Genomic DNA, 23,195 nt, shown 5'->3' with positions numbered 1-23,195 from the left:
GGGGCTGGTGCCTCTAACTCTCACAATGTCCCATCTTTATTTTCACTAACCACTCACTTAAATTTAGCATTTTCTTCAATTATTAATGCAGGCAACAAACCACAGTGGAAGTAGTAAAACCTATGACTTTGCCATTAATACAAATCACTGACATTTTGGATATTATATGGTAGCTCTTGCAAATATATTGAAAAGTTACTTACGCTCATCACTATTTATTTAATTAATTTATTATTATTATTTAAATGTTTATTTATTTTTGAGAGAGAGAGAGAGAGAGAGAGGGAGACACAGAATCTGAAGCAGGTTCCAGGCTCTGAGCTGTCAACACAGAGCCCAATGTGGGGCTCGAACCTGTGAACCGCAAGATTGTGACCTGAGCCAAAGTCAGACACTTAACCGACTGAGCCACCCAGGCAGCCATTTTTTATATTTATTTTTTTGAGAGAGAGAGATTGTAAGTGAGTGAGGGGGCAGAGAGAGAGAGAGAGAGAGAGAGAGAGAGAGAAGTGGGGTTCACCTGAAGCAGGGCTTGAGCTCATCCATGTGGGATTCGAACTCACGAATCATGAGATAATGACCTGAGCTGGAGTCAGATGCTTAAATGACTGAGCCACCCAGGCGCCCTACTCATCACTACTTTAAAATTCTAACAACTATTACATCTACTACTAGAAATTGTTAAATGTGTTATTAAGCACTAATAATTGATATCTTTAATGTTTTGATAAATTTAGTTTCTTCATAATCTTACTTATTATATTTTAGTCATTTAAAAATATTATACTCAGAAGTGATCCATTCATCAGACTGTCAAAGGGGTCTATGGCACAGTAAAGTCACAAGCCCTGATCTGCATGGAAGTTATGGAAGTTGCCAAGAATAAGAAGAGGAGTAGTGAAGGACGAAGATGTGAGCCCAGTGCTATTTATTTCTTACCAAATGCTCTGGTCTCATCTCACCTATTTATTTATATAAAGGTCATATTTAGTAAACAAATATTTATTCATTAGGGCTTATATTTTCACGATGGCAAAATTAATTCATAGGTCATGGAATTTCTTTTCTTCTTCCTTCTGTTCTTCTCCAGCATCTCCTCCATATTCCCCATCACCTTCACCGTCACCACCATCATCATGACTAACATTTACGGAGTCTTCTAGACATTGCATTAAGTACTTTGCAGGTTTTATCTGTATTGATTTCAGAGAAAGAAGTGACCCTAGAGAATTATTTAGTTCAACTTCCCATTTAACATGGGAAGACACTAACATTCAGTAGGGTTAAATCATTTGTTAGCAATTTAGTGGCAGAACAGGGACCAGGCCTCAGCACAAAGAACAGCTACACTACAGATGAGGCATATTGGCTAGATTCACCAGGGGAAAAGGGAATCCCCCCCGCCCGCCATAGATACTGCTAAATGATTTTTCTAAGACCATATATAGCAGTGGCAAACTCTTACCTTTCAGTGAGTCCCTTTCCTCATACCCTCGCCAGAACTGGATATTATCAATCTTGCTAATTTTTGCCTGTCCAATGAGTGAAAATAATACTGTATTTTTTTAATTTGTATTTTCATGACTATTGGTGAGGTCAGACATCTTTTATGTTACTGGGCAATTATATTGCTCTTTTATGAATTATCTATTTGTGTACTTAACTTTTTCTACTCTCAGTATGTTTTATAAATGTGTGAGGGCTTTTTCTACCATTGGGGTACTAGCTCTTTGTCTTGCAATCATTCTCTGCTAACTCATCATTTGATTTCTGACTTTGTTAATTTTTCTCTTAAATGTTCCCGTATAAAAAATTTTTTATATAAATAAATATATAAATAAATTTTATATAAATAAAAATTTGTTTATTTTTGAGAGAGAGAGAGAGAGAGAGAGCATGAGTTGGGGAGGGGCAGAGAGAGAGAGAGACACATACAGAATCTCAAACAAGCTCCAGGCTCTGAGCTGTCAGCACAGAGCCCAATGCAGGGCTTGAACTCCAGAACAGCGAGATCATGACCTAGGCTGAAGTTGGGGGCTTAACCAACTGAGCCACCCAGGTGTCCCCAACATGTTCCCTTATAAATGAGGTATAAAATTTCACTTTTCTTTCGGTGACTTACTTGTATGGCATTGAAGGCATGGCTAAGTTTTACAAGTAGTATCCCCAACATATATATTTTTGAATTTATTTATTTATTGAGACTGAGAGATAGAGATAGAGACAGATAGAGGGAGAACGCACATGTGACCAGGGGAGGGGCAGAGAGAGAGAATCTCAAGGAGGCTCTGTACTGTAAGCACAGAGCCCAACTTGGGGCTTGATCCCATGAACTGTGAGATCATGACCTGAGACCATTTCAAGAGTCGGATGCTCAGGGTGCCTGGATGGCTCAGTTGGTTGAGTGTCCAACTTTGGCTCAGGTTATAATCTCGTGGTCCATGAGTTTGAGGCCCGCATCACACTTGCTGTGGTTTCGGATCCTCTGTCCTCTTCTCTCTCTGCCCCTCCCCTGCTCATGCTTTCTCTCTAAAAAAATAAATAAAACATTAAAAAAAAATAGAGTCGGATGTTCAACCTACTGACCCACCCAGGTGCCCCTGCAACATAGCTTTAAAAAAATTTTTTTTAATGTTTATTTATTTTTGAGAGAGAGAGAGAGAGACAGAGTGTGAGCAGGTGAGGGGCAGACAGAGAGGGAGACACAGAATCGAAGCAGGCTCCAGGCTCTGAGCTGTCAGCACAGAGCCCGACGTGGGGCTCAAACCCATGAACTGTGAGATGATGACCTGAGCTGAAGTCGGACACTTAATCGAGTGAGCCACCCAGCCGCCCCACAACATGGCTTTTTAAAAAGCATTTTTGGAGATAGTATTTCCTAATGAGTCAGGATGAAGTTTTTCTATTTACATTTACTTCATTAAATACGAAAAAGGAAGGCTACTTTCAGTAGTTCTGATAGAAGGGTTCAATATTTCTTTCAAGGGCATAATGACACCCGTAATACTCACCATCAATTGACACATCAGTCATTATTTCCTCAAGTTCCTCATCATTGAGTCTAATTCCCATGTCTTCCACAAGGGATTTCACTTTTTTGAGTTTGACCCTTGGTCCTTAGGAAAGAAGGGCACGAAATAAGATCATAAATACTGATGCTTAAGAGTGAAAAATGCTAATCATGGTCATGCATCATAAATTCCAACTGGAGGATAAAGCATAAGGGCACAAAGAAACCATTAACATATATATCTCCCTAGATTTAGATATTTCTGTTGAAAGTAGGAAAAGAGGTTAGAGAGGGAGAGAGCCAAAGCATAAGAGACTCTTAAAAACTGAGAACAAAGTGAGGGCTGATGGGGGAGAGGGAGGGAGGGGAGGGTGGGTGATGGGTATTGAGGAGGGCACCTGTTGGGATGAGCACTGGGTGTTGTATGGAAACCAATTTGACAATAAATTTCATATTAAAAAAGAAAGTAGGAAAAAATTGAGAAAGATAACCATTGAGACCCAGGTGGACAGTAAACAGTATTTACCTTTATGGGGACAGATGAGATTGATGGAGGTAGGAGGACTCTTGCTTTTCAAAAAATTGGAATATAATTGACACATTATATCAGTTTCAGGTGTACAACATAATGATTTAGTATTTGTATCTATCGCAACATGATCACCACAATAAGTCTTGTTAACATCCATCACCATGAAAAGTTGCGAATTCTTTTTCTTGTGGTGAGAACTTTTAAAATCTATCTCTTAGCAATTTTCTTTTTTTTAAAAAAAATTTTAAATGTTTTTATTTTTGAGACAGAGACAGAGCATGAGCAGGGGAGGGGCAGAGAGAGAGGGAGACATAGAATCCAAAGTAGGCTCCAGGCTCTGAGCTGTCAGCACAGAGCCCGACATGGGGCTGGAACTCACGGACTGTGAGATCATGACCTGAGCCGAAGTCAGACACTTAACTGACAGAGCCACACAGAAGCCCCTATCTCTTAGCAATTTTCAAAGATGCAATATGGTATTGTAACTATAGTCACCATGCTGCACATTATATCCCCATGACTTGACTTAGCAATTCTTTGCAGAATTTTTAAAAATGTTTATTTATTCTGAGAGAGGCACAAGCAAGGGAGGGGCAAAAAGAAAGAGGGAGAGAGAGAATCTCAAGCAGGCTCCATGCTGTCAGCACAGAGCCCGATACGGGGCTTGATCTCACCAACTGGAACTGTGAGATCACGACCTAAGCCGAGATCAAGAGTCAGATGCTTAACTGCCTAAGCTACCCAGCTACCCCTTAGCTTACAATTCTTTCCTCAGTGTTCTAAGTGGTAGAATTGGATAGTTTTCTTGTAGTATTTGATGTTTTGAAAATAATTTCTGATTAAAAACTTAAAAAATTATTGCTTATAACAGAATAGTATAAAGGGTAGAGATAGGATATTTTCCTTAACACCCGTCCAGTGGACTCTGCTTCAGTTTCCCATGAGAGGTGAACAGAGGGGAATAAGTGAGTCCACTCATGGTTGAAAATAGCAACCAGTCTGTACAGTTCTAGCCGGAATACAGTGTTAGAATTTCTATCCTGAAATGTCAATGCACCCAAGAAAAAATGGGAAGTTATGAGTCTAAAACAATGGATCAAAAAATTGGCAAGAAGCAAGGTTGGAACATTTAAAGGCAAATGCTAAGCACGAGGAATTTATTTTTATTTGTGCTTTCACCATGATTCTCACTTACCATTGAGTGCTTTCACACCTTTTAGCAATCTCTTCTTATATACTCTTCCATCAGCTGTAAGACAAGACACAATTAAGAATATAGGTTAAGTGAAGGGAAGATTAACAATAGAGCACAAAGACAATCCAACATCCATAATCTCAGGGGGGAAAATGCTTCAGATTTGTTGAGGATTTTATTTTATTTTGCCCTCAAGTAAGAATGAAACCAAAGATAAAGCTCTCACTGATGTAAATCTACCTATTGGTTGAATTAAAAACAGTCTTTATCTCCCTATTTCTCCCATTTTCCTTCTTACTCTTACTCCTCTGATTTTCCTCATTTCCTTGGTCAGGATTTAGGTGAAGCAGTGATCCCAGGGTGACAAGATAATGTAGCCTTGATGATGGAGACTAGTGAAAGATGTTGCCAATTTTCAATATTAAAATGTAAGTGACAAGAACAGGATTTCTTCTTTTGTAACACCATGTTTTCCAGATGGGGTTTTACTAGACAAAGGCATATATGATTTCAGCACTTTTCATACACAAGCCCATAAATCCAAGTTTCAGAGATGTGCTAAATGCTCACCACGAATGTTCAGAGATGTGCTAAATGCTCACCATGAATGGGCAGACTTTTCAACAGCTCCTTATTCTCCTCATCAGTCAGTACTAGTCCCATTTGCCTCAGCACATTGTTCAGATTACCCACATTAACCTTCTCTCCTTTGGAAAGATGAGAATTGTTCATGCATAAGATTTTTTTTTTTAATTTTTAAAATTTTTTTTACATTTATTTTTGAGAGACAGAGAGAGACAGAGCACAAGTTGGGGAGGGGCAGAGAGAAAGGGAGACACAGAATCCGAAGCAGGATCTAGGCTCTGAGCCATCAGCAAAGAGCCTGATGCGGGGCTCGAACTCATGAACTGTGAGATAGTGACCTGAGCTGAAGTCGGATGCTCAACTGACTGAGCCACCCAGGCGCCCCGTTCATGCATAAGAATGTTAGGAATGGGCAAATGATTTCAAATGATAGAGAAGATTGCATATTTGGCATAAGTTTAATTAGAAGAGCAAATTGGCAATGAAACTTGTTAATCTATGTAGGTTTAGAGTACATGTGGGCAAATGGATTATGTTCAGAAATAGAATTTATACTTTCAATTCAAGCAAAAGAAAAGTAGATATAATCCCAGATATAAGTCAAATGCCATTATGTTTCCTGAATTATGGGGTCTTTTGACACATATTTCCTGGCTGTCCTACAAGAGCTTCACCTTGAGACTGAACAGCGTTCACCTATATTTTGGTGGTTTAAACAATGGTGAAGTGGAAAACATTCTTGGTCCAAACTCCATATAATGTAGGTCTATACAGGAAAAATCCCAAATCAAACAGTAAGATTATAAAGCAAACATTTAACCATTAAATTTGTAGGATGGGGGCGGGTCAACTTCGCATGTCAGTAATAGCCTGAAGAGAAAACTACTGTTTTAAAAGCATCTTTTTTTTTTCCTGTAAATCATTAAGGTCTTAGTTAATAATGAATTCCCTTTTTACCACTACTTCTTACCTATAAAAGCTTTTGCGTCGTCCATCACCACATTCAAATCAACCATTTTATTCTCTGTAAGAAGAGGCAATTCAGGCAGAGACCAAATCTTAGACTTAGAAAAACGATATGAAAAATTTAAGTCGTAATATAAAAGGTTCAAATTCAGCTGTTTCTCATAATTTTCCTCAGTAACTTTTTAAAGTCAAAATAAGCAAGAACAAAGAGAAAGGTCCAAATGTTAAAGTGAACATCCTCTAATTAATACTACTTGGTAAAAATATCCAATGACCCTTAACCCAGAGATTAAGCAGGTTTAATAATACAGTTGATTCTTTTTTTTTTTTTTTATTTTTTTTTTTTATTTTTTTTTTATTTTTGGGACAGAGAGAGACAGAGCATGAACGGGGGAGGGGCAGAGAGAGAAGGAGACACAGAATAGGAAAGAGGCTCCAGGCTCCGAGCTGTCAGCCCAGAGCCTGACGCGGGGCTCGAACTCACGGACCGCGAGATCGTGACCTGGCTGAAGTCGGACGCTTAACCGACTGCGCCACCCAGGCGCCCCAATAATACAGTTGATTCTTGAACAACGTGGGGGGTAGGGGTGCTGACCCCCTTACAAAGTTGAAAATCCATGTGTAACTTCTGACTCCTCAAAAATTACTAACAGCCTATCGTTGACCACAAGCCTTATCGATAACATAAAATATCAATTAACACATATTTTGTATGTTCTGTGTATTTACTGTATCCTTACAATAAAGAAAGCTAGAGAAAAGAAAATGTTACTAAAGAAATCATAAGGAAAAGACATTTACAGTGCTGTACTGCAGTGACAGAATTTAAAAAAATGTGCACATAAGTGGATCCACACAAACCCCTGTTGTTCAAGGATCAACTGTAACCCCTTCTAACAGGACTCTCCCTTCCTTCAGACCCAATAAGGAAGCATATTTCAATAGACAAGATGGAATTTGAGGCCTAGATGTCATTTATTTACATGAGCAGCTGACTGTTAAACCCTGACAGAATGCTATCTTCCCACTCTCGAAATTTTGCTTACAGTCCCCACCTCCACCCCTCAGAACAGTGAGCTGTTTGAGAGCAGAGATCATGCCTTAATTTTCTTTGTCCTACCAGGTATAAATTGTTCACTCTCTAGTTCAGTGTTTTGCATCTAGTTTTGTGCTAGCTAAATGAATGAATTCCAGTGGTATAGTAGTCATAATGTTGGATTAGAAAAAATTATTCTTTCCTTTTTTTTTCTTTTTGAATGGCCTCAAAATACTCATTGGTAACAATCCCTTTTCTGGTAGGAAACATTTTAAGGGCCCCTAGCTAATATATGGGGACAATGTCACAATTAAATGATTTATAGTGATATTTTTCATAATAAGAAGAGGCTCCAGACAAAATAATGGATAATTACTCAGGGAGAGGGATTCATTCATTCATTCATTCATTCATTCATTCATTCATAGAGCATGCAGGGGAAGGGGAGCGAGAGGGGGAAAGAGAGAGAATCCCAAGCAGACTCTGCACTGTGAGATCATGACCTGAGCTAAAATCAAGAGTCGGACGCTTAACCGACTAAGCCACTCAGGTGCCCCGGAAATTTTAAACTACAAGGTGGGCTCAAACTGTTTTCTTCATTAAGGCCAACTACAGGTAGGGGCAGCAAAGATGTTTGCTGGTGACAGTGGCCTTAGCCACACCTGCCAATCATTAGTGGAGAATAGGAACCCTGAAGTAGGGAAGAAGAGTAATTTGTTTATTTTGGTGTGGCATGTGCTGGTTGTGCTGAAAGATGTGCTGTCTGGCTCTTACAAGTTGTTTTTCATCAGGCTTTTAATGGGAAGCCACTGGCTCTATGTTGGAATCCAAGAGCCCTCTAATTCAGGACCTTTTAGCCTGGCGCTTACCCCTTAGCCAACTCTTTCTAATGAATTCTACTATTTTTGCCTCCATGGCATTTTTACCCAGCTAAATTGGTCTTATTCAGTCGTTAATGAAACTGTCTTATTTAAAAAAGACATACATGGAAAGGAAGGAAGATGTATGAAAGAAATAAGGAAAAATGGTAACGTCTGTTAGCTCTAGCCAGCGGATACACAGGCATTTGTTACCGTGTTTTCTGCTTTGATAGATGTTTGAAATCTTTCATAATTTTTTCAAAGAGATTAAAAAACAGGTTTGCCTTCAGAAGCCCTCATATAGAAGCTCTAAGATTTGCTCCGAAGTACAGTGGTATTATCTGAAATACTTACTATCAGTCGGCAGGTGTTTCAGTAAGTCCTGATGGTCCTCTTTCTCAAGCTGAATTCCCGTGTTCTTTATAAGGGGGTCCAGGTTACTGATACTGACTTTCTTTCCTTGGGAAAGAAGAGGATGTAAATAATAGAAGTAAGTCCAAGAAGTGGAAGATGCTAGCTTTGAATGTGTATCCACCCTCAGTGGAGAGTGAAACACTGGCCATTTAAATGAACCCAGATAGTCAGTGTTGGAGGTGAGAAGAGAAAATGCTCCCTCAGCACTGTGTTGTAACTTTTCATTGAAATAATCATGGAGGTGCCTGCGTGGCTCAGTCGGTTGAGCGTCCGACTTGGGCTCAAGTCACGATCTCACGGTTTGTGAGTTCAAGCCCCATGTTGGGCTCTGTGCTGATAGCTCAGAGCCTGGAGCCTGCTTCGGATTCTGTGTCTCCCTCTCTCTCTGCCCCCCACTCAGGCTCTGTCTCTCTTTGTCCCTCAAAAGTGAATAAACATTAAAAAAAATTTTTTTAATTTTTTTAATGTTTATTTATTTCTGAGGCAGAGAGAGACAGAGCCTGAGTGGGGGAGGGTCAGAGAGAGAGGGAGACACAGAATCAGAAGCAGATTCCAGGCTCTGAGCTGGCAGCACAGAGCCTGACGCGGGGCTCGAACTCACGGACCGCGAGATCGTGACCTGAGCCAAAGTCAGACGCTCAACTGACTGAGCCACCCAGGCACCCCTAAAAAATTTTTAAAAAGAAATAATCATGGATGAAGAATTAGATAAGCCTGATGAATTGTGATAATCAGCGTAAATGAAATCAGAATGTCAAACTTGCTGCATATTATTAAGAATAACTTGAGGTAGTTATACCTAAAGAAGAGTGGTAGGTTATGAGCATAAGTTCAGTGTCATTAAACCAGTGGAATAATGGAATAGCATGGTTCTAATCAGAAATTTAAAAAGGCAGGGGTGCCTGGTGGCTCAGTTGGTTAAGCATCCGACTCTTGATCTCGGCTCAGGTCATGATCTCATGGTCTGTGGAACTGAGCCCCGTGGCAAGCTCTTTGTTGATAGTGTGGAGCCTGCTTGGGATTCTCTCTCTCCTTTTCTCTCTGCCCCTCTCCAGCTCCCACTCTCCCTCTTTCTCAAAATAAATAAATAAACTTTAAAAAAAGAAAAGAAAGCAAATGCAAAGCCTAATAGATTTTAGCTGCCGTTCTCATGATTCTTACCTTTGAGAAGTTTCACACTATTCAGTAATCTTTTCTTGTACACCTTTCCATCTCCTGTGAGTCAGGGTAAAGTTTAAGTCAAAAGAAAAAGGATAAGGAATTCTATAATTTTATAAGACATTTGATATGATTCATCTAGCAATTTATTTATCTCGCCCTCAAAGAAGAATAAAAGGAATGCCCTCAATGTGGTCAGTCTATTCCATCACTGGAACCTATGGCAGTAGCTGATGCAGGCTAAAAATACACCCATATAGTTGCCTCTTCTTCTTCTTTTTTTTTCTTGAACTGCACTTTGATGCTCTGCCTTTCTCCCTTTTCCTTGCTCATGCCCTAGGCCCATAAGGTATTCCTCTAAGTCTATGTTTAGCCTGAATGATAGGCCTATAAAGGGATTTTATTAAAAATAATTATCAATCCAAACGGTGGTATAAAACAATATTTAAATAAATGTTCTCTAAACAGTTTCCATAAATGGAGAGGAAATTCAACAGGGTTGGAGAACACGGGACATCTGCCAGCCCCACCCATCTCCACAGGTGCTGTCTGTCCCAAAGGGCCCCTTCCTGTGGCAGGAGTGTCTCCAGTGTTGACAGACTCCACAATGCCTGGCATGTGTATGCAGTTATCTCCATGACAGCCCATCTTCTCTCTGCGTCTTTGTCCTGCTGTCTCAGAGCCAATGTCCCAATTCTCATAATTGGCTCCTTGAGAGCAATCTAGGGGAATGCTAGACACGGGAAGTGGCCACAGCCTTAGGTGTATGTGGGGAGAATACAGATGGGCATCGGGCACTTGCTGCCCATGGTGCTGCTTCTGCCATCAAGGGGTACCAGCCCCCTCGGTGATGTGTAGGCTTGCTCTTGCTTAGGGGACAAGTGGTGATGGGAGTGTGTATGTGGGAAGAAGGTCTACGTGGATGTCCATGAGACTGGGCAGGAGACACAGGCGGGGCACAGGCTGGCCTCTAGGGTCTCTAGTGGTGAGCATATGCAGGTGCCCAAGAGGTGGTTTTTGAGGGACTAATTGGACGACTGACCAATCGGATTTGAATACTGACAGTCCCAGCACATGGTTCTGGAGGCACCCTGCTCTCAGGTGTTTATCTTTTAGTTGCTGGATTATGGGGTGTTGGGGAGGCACATTCAGGGGAGCTACAGAGAAGTCAGCTGTGTGGCATTTAAAATATTTAGTCGGGGGGTGGGGCGCCCGTGTGGCTCAGTCAGTTGAGCGTCCAACTTTTGATTTTGGCTCACGGTTCCTGGGATTGAGCCCTGCATCAGGCTCTGTGCTGACACCATGGAACCTGCCTGGGATTCTCTCTCTCTCTCTCTCTCTCTGCCCCTTCTCACTCTCTCTCTCTCTCAAAATAAATAAATAAAATATAAAAGGTTAAAAAACTATTTAGCAGGGGCCCATTGACTTGTAAATTTTTCACTTAAAAATTAATCATTTCCAAACTAAAACACAGATGAGAATGGGGTTTCTGTCTGGACTGCATGTTCCTTAGGGGGTTTCTTAGGGCATCAGACAGTTCTCCCCCAGAAGCCCACAGTGCCACATTTCCCTGAGCACCATGGTGGCATGTTATATACTCACCAGAGACTGGCAGAGTTTTTGACAGCATCAACTGCTCTGTTTCAGTGATCTCAATTCCCATGTTTCCCAGTACATTTTTTAAGTCATTGGCTTCCACCTTTTCTCCTTTGAATAGATGGGAATCGTTTCAGGTGAAAACATTAAGAAATCGAATTATTCTGAATTATGGCGAACATAATCTAGTGCAGCATTATTTCCAACTGCAGGATGAAGTTGAAACACACAAGCTGACTCCAGTCACTAGAGTTATGGTAAAATTCAACACCTGAAAAGTTTCTTTACTCAAAATGAGAAGACAACTCTTCTCTTCTGTGTGGGGGTGAATATAGCATTGAGTAACATGGGGGCAGTGTGATGGTATATAGAATGTGCATAGTCCTACTGGTAATAGCTCTGATAGTGCTTCATGACTTGGACTATGGGGCTGACTGTTCTTAGTGACCATATTTCCTGATGCAAAAACTTCACCTTGAGATTTACTGGGTTCACCTGGATTTTGATTCTTTAAACACCGGAGACATAAACACTGGTCAAAATATCGAACAAGTTAATACTTCTTTTTGAGAGTGGCCACACTTTTCCTAAATCTCTAATAATCTAAGTTATTGGCAATAAGATGAAAATCATCAATAAATAAGTAAAAGAACAAAGCCAACTTACTAATGATGGATGGAGGGGGCAAAGTACTGCTTTAAAAAGGTACTTCTCTACAAGGCATCAAGATCTCAACTTTGTGAGGTCTTCTACAAGTTCTCACTCACCTGTAAAGGCACTGGCTGCTTCCATCAACACAGCCAACTCCACCTTTTCATCTTCTGTAGGAAAATTCAGAATGTAGAATCAGATGAAGATAACGAGACTTGAAAAATTATATACAGTTCTTTTTTTTTAAGATTAAAAAAAATTTTTAAGTAAACTCTACACCCAGTGGGGGGCTTGAACTCACAACCCCAGGCTCAAGAGTTGCAGGCTCTACCAACTGAGCCAGCCAGGGGCCCCTATATAAAATTCTTAAATGAAGATTTGGTGTATGGAATCCCAGTAATTTTTCATGTTTTCTTCTAAAAATTTTATATTTTCTTTTTAAAAAATATTTTATTTAAAAATTTTCTTTTTAAAATGTTTATTTATTTTGTGTGTGTGTGTGTGTGTGTGTGTGTGTGTGTGAGAGAGAGAGAGAGAGAGAGAGAGAGAGAGAGGCAGAGAGAGAGAGGGAGACAGAGAATCCCAAGCAGGCTCTTCACTGTCAGTCTGATATGGGGCTCAAACTCACGAACTGTGAGCTGAGATCAAGAGCTGGATGCTTAACCTACTGAGCCACCCAGATGCCCCTAAAGATTTTATTTTTTCGGTAGTGCTGCTATGAACATTGAAGTGCATGTGCCCCTTCGAACCAGCATTTTTGTATCCTTTGGATAAATACCTAGTAGTGCAATTGCTGGGTCATAGGGTAGTTCTATTTTTAATTTTTTAAGAAACCTCCGTGCTGTTTTCCAGAGTGGCTACATCAGTTTGCATTCCCACCAACAGTGCAGTAGGGTTCCCCTTTCCCCGCATCCTCACCAAAGATGTGGTATGTATATACAAATGGTATCCTACTCCGTGATGAAAAAGAATGAAATCTTGCCATTTGCAACAACATGGATGGAACTAGAGGGTATTATGCTAAGCTGAATAAGTCAGTCAGAGAAAGACATATCATATGATTTCACTCATGTGGAATTTGATAAACACAACAGATGAACATAGAAGAAGGGAAGGAAATGTAAGATAAAAACAGAGAGGGAGGCAAACCATAAGAGACTCTTAAATACAGAGAACAAACAGGGTTGCTGGAGGGGAGGTGGGTGGGGAGATGGGTTAAATGGGTGATGGGCATTAGGGAGGGCACTTTTTGGGGTTAGCACTGGGCATCATGTAAGAGATGAATCACCGGGTTCTACTTCTGAACCCAAGACTACATTGTATGTTAACTAACTTGAACTTAAATTAAAAAAAAATATTTCATTTTTAAGTAATCTCTATATCCAATGTGGGGCTTTGAACTCACAACCCTGAGATCAAGAGTCATATGCTCTACTGACTGAGCCAGCCAGGCAGGAACATATAATAAAGAAAAGAAGTTTGAGCTTTAAGTATATAACCATTCAATTAATAAAACTTCTTATTTACTTCATAAGCTGTTAAAAATCTTTGGAGTCTTATGGTGAATGGGATGTTTTGTTTGTTTGAAGTCAGCTCCACCCCAGGCAGTTTTCCTTCTTTCAGACCTAGTTCTCTTGCACTAAGTAGAAGCCTGAGACAGGTTAGAGCAACAGTTCTCAAAGTGTGGTCCAAGGACCTTTGGAGTCACCCAATACCCTTTGCATTTTACACTTGTGACATTTGCACTGATGGTGCAAAAGTAGTAGTGGGTAAAATTGCTGACATCTTTGCATGAATTGAGGCAACAAACAGCACTAGCCATCATTGTGTTCATCACTGTACATGCTTGTAGTAAATGGATGTCAGTTTCACTTAAGTGTTCTTGATGGTTCAGCAAAAGGTGTTAGTTTTATTAAATCTGAACCCTTGAGAACACATCTTTTTAATATTCTGTATAGTGAAATGAGAAGTTTGTAGAAAGCATGTCAGTTGCATACTAAAATAGAATGATTTCTTACAGAAAAGGTAAGAACTGGTGTGATTGAGTCTCAAGAAAACCAGCTGCCTTTTTTTTTTTAATGTTTATTTATTTTTGAGACAGAGTGCAAAAGCAGGGGAGAGTTAGAGAGAAAGGGAGACACAGAGCCTCCAGTCTCTGAGCACTCAGCACAGAGCCTGATGTGGGGCTCGAACTCACAGACTGTGAGATCATGACCTGAGACCAACCGACTGAGCCACTCAAGCACCCCCAAACTAGCTGCTTTTTCATGGATCACCATTTTTGCTTGAGAAAATGGACAAAATTTACTTTGGTACTTGGGAAGCATCTACTTGTAAAGGAACAGAGTAAACCTGTTAATTTAAAAAAACAATTGACAGTAGATGTTTTAATGGTAGAGTTCAAATTTTCAAACACAAGTTTGAATTTAGGAAACCTTGTATTTACACGATGACTTGATAGATTCCCAATACTGAGCACTCTTCTGATTAGATTGGTGACAATATTAACAAATATCATTTTTTTATATTGAATAATGAAATGTGCCAGTATTTGGAAGATCTGTATAACTCAGTGAACCACTATTTTCCAAATGACCAAAACATGATGTTACAAATATCCATGTATGGGTAACAGATTAAAGTGTAAGACAGACCAACAGATTTTTAATGTAACCAAGTCTAAAAAGTTCATTTATATGATTTCTGATCCTATATTGCCACTAAACTTTAAGAAGCTACCACTTGTTGAGTTTTGGGATAATATCAAAGAAGAATATCCACAATTATCTGAAGAGGCTATTGAAATACTCCTTCCTTTGCCAACTACATACATCTATGTGAGGCCAGATTGTCTTTATATACTCCAACTGAAACAACATATCCCAATAGATTTAATGCAGAAGCAGATAGGAGAAAGCAGACAGATGTAAAACTGACACATAAATATGTAAAACAGTACCCCTCTTCTCACTAAATTTTTTGTTTTATTTTGGGAAAATACATTTTTCTTTTTTTTATTAAAAAAATTTTTTTTATGTTTTATTTACTTTTGAGAGAGAGAGGCAGAGTATGAGTGGGGGAGGGGCAGAGAGAGAGGGAGACACAGAATCCGAAGTAGGCTCCAGGTTCTGAGCTGTCAGCACAGAGCCCGACGTGGGGCTTGAACCCACCAACTGTGAGATCATGACCTGAGCTGAAGTCGGATGCTTAACCGACTGAGCCACCCAGGTGCCCCAGAAAAATACATTTTTCAAAAAATGTTTTTTATTTAACATGTAATAGATTTATTATTTTTAAAGTGAATTAATGCATATTATTAAAATGTGCTCTAATTTCTAATACAATTAACATTAATAGGTAGATATAATCAAAATCAGAAAAGCTCTTTATGTTTTAAAAAGTTTTTATTTTACTTCCAGTTAGTTAACACACAGTGCTATGTTAATTTCAAGTACAATATAGTAGTTCAACGCTTCCATATATTACCCTGTGCTTATCACAAGTGCCCTCCTTAATCCTCATCACTTATTTAGCCCATCTCCTTGTCCACCTCCCCTCTGGTTAACCATCAGTTTGTCCTCTGTAACTTAGAGTCTGTTTCTTGCTTCGTCTCCTTCTCTCTTATTTTTTTCCCCTTTGCTTGTTTGTTTTGTTTCTTAAATTCCGCATATGAGTAAAATCATATGATATTTGTCTTTCTGTAACTGACTTATTTCACTTAGCATTATACGCTCTAGTTCCATCCATGTCATTGCAAGTGGCAAGATTTCATTCCTTTTCTAATGGCTGAATAATATTCCACTGTATGTTTATATATACAACATCTTTTTTATTTGTTCATCTATCAGCGGACATTTAAGCTGCTTCCATATCTTGGCTATTGTAAATAATACTGCAATAAACATTGGGGAGCATGTATCCATTTGAATTAGTGTTCTTGTATTCTTTGGGTAAATAGCCAGTAGCACAATTAAAGGAATGTATTTAAAACTCAGGACCTTACGGAGGGGCCAAGATGGCAGAACCGCATGGAAGTTCTCAGCTTCTCTTGTCCCTGAAATGCACCTAGATCAGCACCAAACCATTTTGCACACCTAGAAAATTGCTCTGAGATCAACACAACAATCTGTACAACTTGAGCCACAGAACTCAGCAGGTAGGAGGCACAGAGAGGTGAACTGGGGGAGAGAGAAGCCACGGAGGGTAGGGAGCTGTTTTTGCAGAGGGAGGACAGAGAAAAGGGGAGAGTGCAGGAAAAGCACTCCCCACAAAAGTAGCTAGAGAGAAACTGTGGAAACACCCACAAGTGACTGAGCAAGAAAGGGAGAAGGGAGAAAGGAGAAAGGAGAGGGTTTCAATACCATTAGGACTCCATAAACAGGGGAGAGCAGAGTCAGAAATTCCGCAGCTCAATAACTGGCGGTGCTCTGGTGGGAAGGGTGAATCCCCAAGAGCAGGCAGCGAGGTCCAAGGGGTCTGAGAGCCACAAGGGGAGAAGCGGTTCCCCTGCTAGAAGGACATTTGGTAGAGGCCATGCAGCCTCCTCACAGGGAAAGGTCCCAGTGGACCCTGGAGAACAGCCACATTTGCTGCTATTGGAACAAAGATGCTAGGGTATGATCACACAACCTTTTTCTGGAACAAGCAGGCACCTGGCCATAATCTGTGAACCTCTGCAATAGTGCAACCCCACAAACGTTCCGGGGGGGCAAGTCAGGACCCGGCTATTGCCTGGCAAGACCCTCCCCCAGAGGGTCGGAGCAGGTCCAAGCTGCAGGTCTCTAGAAGTGAGGGGTTTGGAAACAGCCCCATATGAGATTTAATTCAGGAGGGAGGTGCCACCTGGCAGGCTGACACTTGGACACAGATAGTGTAGAAGTGGGGAGCGGATGGAAGCTGGAGATAAAGGAGGGGTGCTTGATCGCTGCTTGGTGACAGCGCAGAGTTCTGGTACGAGAGACTGGGAAGCTGAGTGACCCCATTTTCACCTTTCCAACGCACGCGCGCACCCCAAACCAATCCACCCCAGTAAGCTAAGCAGCACCGCCTAGTGGAGAATGGAGCCATTGCACCAAGCCCCATCCACTGCGCCAACTAAGCTGAGGCCCTAGAAGACCACCACAAGTCTCTCTGCCTGCTTGGTGTATGGACCATAAAGTGCTTCACAGTTAGACTTCAAGGGGAAACTGGATGTAATTTCAGTCAGATTTCATTCTGCTCACTGGTCCATCTATTGATTCTTTTTTTCTCTCTTTTTTCCTTTTTTTTTTCTTTTCTTATTCTTGGATACAGAAAGAGAAAACATTTATTTTTATTTTCTGTTTTTAATTAAAACATTTTTACTTTAAAAAAATTTTTTTTGTAAATTTTTAAAATTCTATTTTACTTCATTTCATTCTATTTTATCGTATACATTTAAAAATTATATTTTCTTTTTTTTTCTTTTCTTTCCCTTTTTTCTTTAGTCTATCAAGCTTCTTTCAACAACCAGATCAAAATACACCTAGGATCTAACTTCCTTTGTTTGATTTTTTGTGTCATTTTTAATTTTTTAATTAAAAAATTATTTATTTCTAATTTAGTTTTATTTTTTTAAATTTACATCCAAGTTAGTTATCATATAGTGCAACAATGATTTCAGGAATAGATTTCTTAATGCCCCTTACCCATGTAGCCCATCTCCCCTCCCACAACCCTTCCAGTAATCCTCTGTTTGTTCTCCATTTTTAAAGAGTTTCTTACGTTTGTCCCCCGCCCTGTTTTTATATTATTTTTGCTTCCCTTTCCTTGTGTTCATCTGTTTTGTGCCTTAAGTTCCTCATATGAGTGAAGTCATATGATTTTTGTCTTTCTCTGACTAATTTCGCTTAGCATAATACCCTCTAGTTCCTTCCATGCTGCAAATGGCAACATTTCATTATTTTTGATTGCCGAGTAAAACTCCATTATGTACATATACCACATCTTTACCCATTCATCCATCGATGGACATTTGGGCTCTTTCCATGTTTTGGCTATTGTTGACAGTGCTGTTATAAATGTTGGAGTGCATGTGCCCCTTCGAAACAGCATACCTGTATCCCTGGATAAATACCTAGTAGTACAATTGCTGGGTCATAGGGTAGTTCTATTTTTAATTTTTTAGGAACCTCCATGCTGTTTTCCACAGTGGCTGCACCAGTTTGCATTCCCACCAGCACTGCAGAAGAGATCCTCTTTCTCCACATTCTTGCCAACATCTGTTGTTGCCTGAGTTGTTAATGTTAGCCATTCTGACAGGTGTGAGGTGGTATCTCATTATGGTTTTGATTTGTATTTCCCAGATGATGAGTGATATTGAGTATTTTTTCATGTGTCGGTTGGCCATTTGTCTTCTTTGGAAAAGTGTCTATTCATGTCTTTTGTCCATTTCTTTACTGGATTATTTGTTTTTTGGGTTTTGAGTTTGATAAGTTCTTTACAGATTTTGGATACTAACCCTTTATCTGATATGTCATTTGCAAATATCTTCTTCCATTCTGTTGGTTGCCTTTTAGTTTTGCCGATTGTTTCCTTCATTGTGCAGAAGTTTTTATTTTGATGAGGTCACAATAGTTCATTTTTGCTTTTGTTTCCCTTGCCTCTGGAGACATGTTGAGTAAGAAGTTGCTACGGCCAAGATCAAAGAGGTTTTTGCCTGCTTTCCCCTCGAGGATTTTGATGGCTTTCTGTCTTACATTTAGGTCTTTCATCCATTTTGAGTTTATTTTTGTGTATGGTGCAAGAAAGTGGTCCAGGTTCATTTTTCTGCATGTTGCTGTCCAGTTTTCCCAGCACCACTTGCTGAAGAGACTGTCTTTATTCATTGGATATTCTTTCCTGCTTTGTCAAAGATTAGTTGGCCATATGTTTGTGGGTCCATTTCTGGGTTCTCTATTCTGTTTCATTGGTCAGAGTGTCTGTTTTTGTGCCAGTATGAAAACATTTTTTTTTAATATATGAAATTTATTGTCAAATTGTGAAAACATTTTTTTAAATGTTTATTTATTTTTGAGAGAGAGAGACAGAGTGTGAGCAGGGGAGGGGCAGAGAGAGAGGGAGACACAGAACCTGAAGCAGGCTCTGGGCTCTGAGCTGTCAGCACAATGTGGGGCTTGAACCCATGAACCATGAGATCATGACCTGAGCTGAAGTTGGACACTCAACTGACTGAGCCACTCAGGTGCCCAATTCAGTTATGTTCTAAACATTTTTGTCTTCATTCTGCTCCTTTTTCTGTTTCTCCTCCCACTCTTGCCTTTGTGTGTGTGTGTGTGTGTGTGTGTGTGTGTGTGTGTGTGTGGCAATCATATAAGCTATGAACCTCTGCTTCACACTTCTAGTACCTCTCTCCTCTTCACCTACCACATCGCCTGCCCCTTTATCAGTCCTGCCCCTTTATCACCATGTAGTTCCTTAATACTCTTAACATCTGGACCTTGGCAGCAACATCTAAATTGCATCTCTGCCCCTGATTTTTCTCTCCCCAGCATGTGTTTCCTCACTGCTTCCAGAGTAGACTAGTCATCGTCTACTGGAAAAAGGTTTCTGTCCTTCCTCCCTCCCTTTCTTCATCCCTTCCTCCCTCTCTCCCTTTATTTATTTATTTTTAAGTAGGCCCCACACCCCACATGGGGCTTGAACTCATGACTCTGAGATCAAGAGTTTCATGCACTACCAACTAAGCCAGCCAGGTGCCCCAGGATAAATATATCTTAAATACTCACCAATAACTGGTAGGTGGGTTTGCAGGTCCTGGATTTCTTTTTCTTCATGTCTGAACCCAATACTTTGTAGAACATTTTTTATGTTACCAACATTGACTCTTCCTCCTTAATAAAAACAAGAAAAAGTAGATAAGGATGTCACACAATGAAAAATGCAGGCCATCAACCCTATCTAGAAATGAAAGCACAAAGAAGCTCTTTATAGCAAATTGTGTGGGAGTCAGGGACAAAACATGACCCCATAACTAAACTTCTGAGAGAAGTTTATACAAGGGAGAAGAAATGTAAAGGAGGAGGAGTTTGGCAAATGGTAAATTAGGCAAGGACAGCAATCAAATCATGTTATGCTAGACAAAGGATTTGAAACTTGCTACAGTAATAAATTACCTTCTTTTTTTCTTTTTTTTTTTTTATAAATTTTTTTTAATGTTTATTTTTGAGACAGAGAGAGACAGAGCATGAACGGGGGAGGGCCAGAGAGAGAGGGAGACACAGAATCCGAAGCAGGCTCCAGGCTCTGAGCTGTCGGCACAGAGCCCGACGCGGGGCTCGAACTCACAGACCGCGAGATCATGACCTGAGCAGAAGTCGGACGCTTAACCGAATGAGCCACCCAGGCGCCCCAAATTACCTTCTTAATATAATTACACATAAGGAAAAACTAGTTAAGGAGGCAGAATAACTGGAAACAATAGTTTTTTTTATCAAATCACCATAAAATATGAGGATTTACAGATAGTGTATACGTTTCAGATAAGTCAAATAATAAATGAAGAAAGTGAAATCTTAGGAAAACAAGAATAAAGTGTATATAATTTTTTATATGCTGTGTAGATAGTAAATACTTTTGAAATACAAAAAAAAAAAAGAAGTCACAGGAGGAATGACTGATATAATCAAATTCATAAAATGAAAAACGTCTATGTGTAAAAATACAACATAATGGACAGAGAGTAGATTGTTGGTTGCTTAAGTTTGGGAAGGTTGTGGAGAACGAGGAGTGACGACTAATGGGTATAGTATTTTTGGGGGGTGATGAAAATGTTCTAAATTGATTTTGATGATGTTTGAGCAGCTCTGTTAATATACTAAAAACCATTGAATTATACACTTTAAATGGGTGAATTGCATGGTATACAAATTATATTTCAATAAACTATTATAAAACATATGACATAACAAAGCAAAAAAGTATTTTCTGTAACTATGACAATTGTGCTAATATCTTTAATTTATAAAGAGGCCATTCAAATTAGGAGGAAAAAGCTTGGATTCTGATAGGATAATGGGCAAAAGACAGGAACAAGTAATTAAAAGACCAAAAGACATAATGACATAAAAATAATTTCAACTTCATTGATAATAAAAAAATCAAAGCAATGATTAGATTCCATTTCTCATTTATCAAATTGGCAAGGATCAAAAAATGTGACAATAAACTGTTGTGGCAAGGGGATAATGGTAACCAGTAGTCTTATCCACTCATATATATTACAGCCTTAACCATGTTAAGATTTACTGGATTTACTAGAAAAATCTATCCAAAGAAACTGACTTAAAGTTGGACAAAGATCACAGATGTATAAGAGCAAACCACTGGAGACTATGTAAATAAATGTTCAACAAGATAAAAATGACTAAGTAAATCATAAATACAACTTGATGTATAGTCATTAAAAATGATGTTCATAAAAAATTTTAGGGGCGCCTGGGTGGCTCAGTAGGTTGGGCATCCGACTTCCGCTCAGATCATGATCTCACAGTTTGTGAGTTTGAGCCCCGGGTCAGGCTCTGTGCTGACAGCTCAGAGCCTGGAGCCTGCTTCAGATTCTGTGTCTCCCTCTCACTCTGCCCCTCCCCCAGTCTCTCTCTCTCTCTCTCTAAAGAATAAATAAACAGTAAAGAAAATTTTTTTAATGACATGGAATTCTTACACTATAATTTTAGGATTAAGTGTAGGATACATAAAATATACAGTAAGAGTTTAATTATCTGTACACCTGTATACACAGAAAAAAAGAATAGTGATAACTATAATAAAAAAGGTGAATATCACCTGGGGTTATGGGTAATTGCATTTTTTTCCGTATGTTACTTTATATATTCCAGCTCAAATACCCGACACAGAGGAGACACTTGGATATTTGTTGAGTAAATGCATAATTTCCTGATTATTTATATTATCAGCAAAAACAGTTACAACAGTCTGATATTTTATTGTCCTTATCCTTTTCCTTACTCACCTTTGAAGGACTTCACACCCTCTAGTAATTCTTTCTCAAACACCTTTTTATCAGCTGTAAGATAAAACATAATTGAGTTTTTGACGGTTCACGGAAATTAAAGTGTTTACTTTCAGGAAGGGGAAATTTAGAAATTTATCACAATTCATTCTCAATGAAATGCAAAACTCTGTATTGATACTCTATCTCTGGGCAGAATACAAGGCTATTGTTAGTGGTACTCTAGTTTGCTAAAATGCACACAGCTTTTTCTTTCTCGTTATCTCCTCACAATTTGGTTTCATTTTTTCTTCCTTCATCTTTCCTGCCCTTCTGCCCTTTCATCTTCTTCCAGCTTAGACCTTAGATTTTTTTTCCCAAAGGGACAAAAGAACTTGTTTGTCCTGTAATGGGACCTCTGACTGTAGAGGTCCCAGTTTACTAGACCAAAATCTAAATGAAAGAACAATATTTTTTAAAGTGCTATGATTGAATCTTTTAAAAAAACATAGTTTTAATTGACATAAAATGTTTCAAACAGTAGAATTTCTAATACAAAACTTTAAAACAAAGCTTCTGTGCAGTTTTGAGGACTTGAGGAGACCTGGTCACTGCAGACATGGTCCCTGTTTGTCCAGAATTTAGGATAGTGCCATGAACACAACAGATCTTCAATAAATGTTTGTTGAATGAATAAATTTTTAGATATCAGTAAAGTAGAACTTCAATGCTTACCAGAAACTGGCAGGGTTTTCAGAAACTTTTTATTTTCCTTATTTGTGATCTCTATTCCCATGTTTTTCAGAACATTTTTCAGGTCCTCAGTAGGAATCTTCTCTCCTTTAGAAAGACATACATATACATAAGGAAACATCCTTCCCAGGTTCAGTGGGTAAGAACTAGGCATAATCAAGCTTGGTTTAGCTATTCAGAATCAAGGAGGTAAGAAAATCTTCTCTTAACCTAAGAGAGTATCTTCAATGATAAGATAATATCATATATAATAGGTGAAACAGGGATTGTACAACTTCTCAGTAATTTAGATGTGTTTGATGACTAATAATTCAACCACTAATATAACATCTGTATTCTTTTCTTTCTTTTTTTCCCTCTTCTTCTACACTTTTCTCCTTACCCTCCTCTGGGCCTCCCTGTCCCCTTCCCTTTCCTCTTCTTTTACCTGAATTATTGGGCTAGTTTTAAAAATGACAATAAAAGCTGGTTC

General features: G+C 39.3%; 2 protein-coding genes across 5 annotated transcripts in view; both read right to left on the bottom strand.

The window, feature by feature from the left end:
* Positions 1-8,559, bottom strand: part of EFCAB3 (EF-hand calcium binding domain 3) — a 65,135-nt gene extending 56,576 nt beyond the window's left edge. For 2 of the 4 annotated variants that reach the window (XM_042916532.1, XM_042916533.1), the window contains exons 1-5: positions 8,539-8,559; positions 6,293-6,346; positions 5,340-5,444; positions 4,738-4,791; positions 3,012-3,116 (exon numbers count right to left, since the gene is read on the bottom strand). In XM_042916532.1, coding sequence (XP_042772466.1) covers positions 3,012-3,116; positions 4,738-4,791; positions 5,340-5,444; positions 6,293-6,338 — 310 coding nt within the window. In that variant the 5' untranslated portion in view covers positions 6,339-6,346; positions 8,539-8,559. Of the gene's footprint in view, positions 1-3,011; positions 3,117-4,737; positions 4,792-5,339; positions 5,445-6,292; positions 6,560-8,538 lie in introns of those variants that run through there. The other 2 variants (XM_042916534.1, XM_042916535.1) reach the window with 2 other exon arrangements.
* A 3,552-nt stretch (positions 8,560-12,111) lies between these two features.
* The window catches only part of LOC122205888, a 38,417-nt gene continuing 27,333 nt past the window's right edge, over positions 12,112-23,195 (bottom strand). The window contains exons 10-13 of the mRNA XM_042914499.1: positions 22,706-22,810; positions 21,992-22,045; positions 19,749-19,853; positions 12,112-12,173 (exon numbers count right to left, since the gene is read on the bottom strand). Of these exons, the coding sequence (XP_042770433.1) occupies positions 12,112-12,173; positions 19,749-19,853; positions 21,992-22,045; positions 22,706-22,810 (326 nt within the window). The remainder of the gene's footprint in view (positions 12,174-19,748; positions 19,854-21,991; positions 22,046-22,705; positions 22,811-23,195) is intronic.

The sequence above is a fragment of the Panthera leo genome, chromosome E1 (assembly GCF_018350215.1).
Source record: "Panthera leo isolate Ple1 chromosome E1, P.leo_Ple1_pat1.1, whole genome shotgun sequence".
Classification (NCBI taxonomy): Eukaryota; Metazoa; Chordata; class Mammalia; order Carnivora; family Felidae; genus Panthera; species Panthera leo.
The sequence above is the reverse complement of the archived record's forward strand: the minus strand, read 5'-3'. Positions and strand labels throughout refer to the sequence as shown.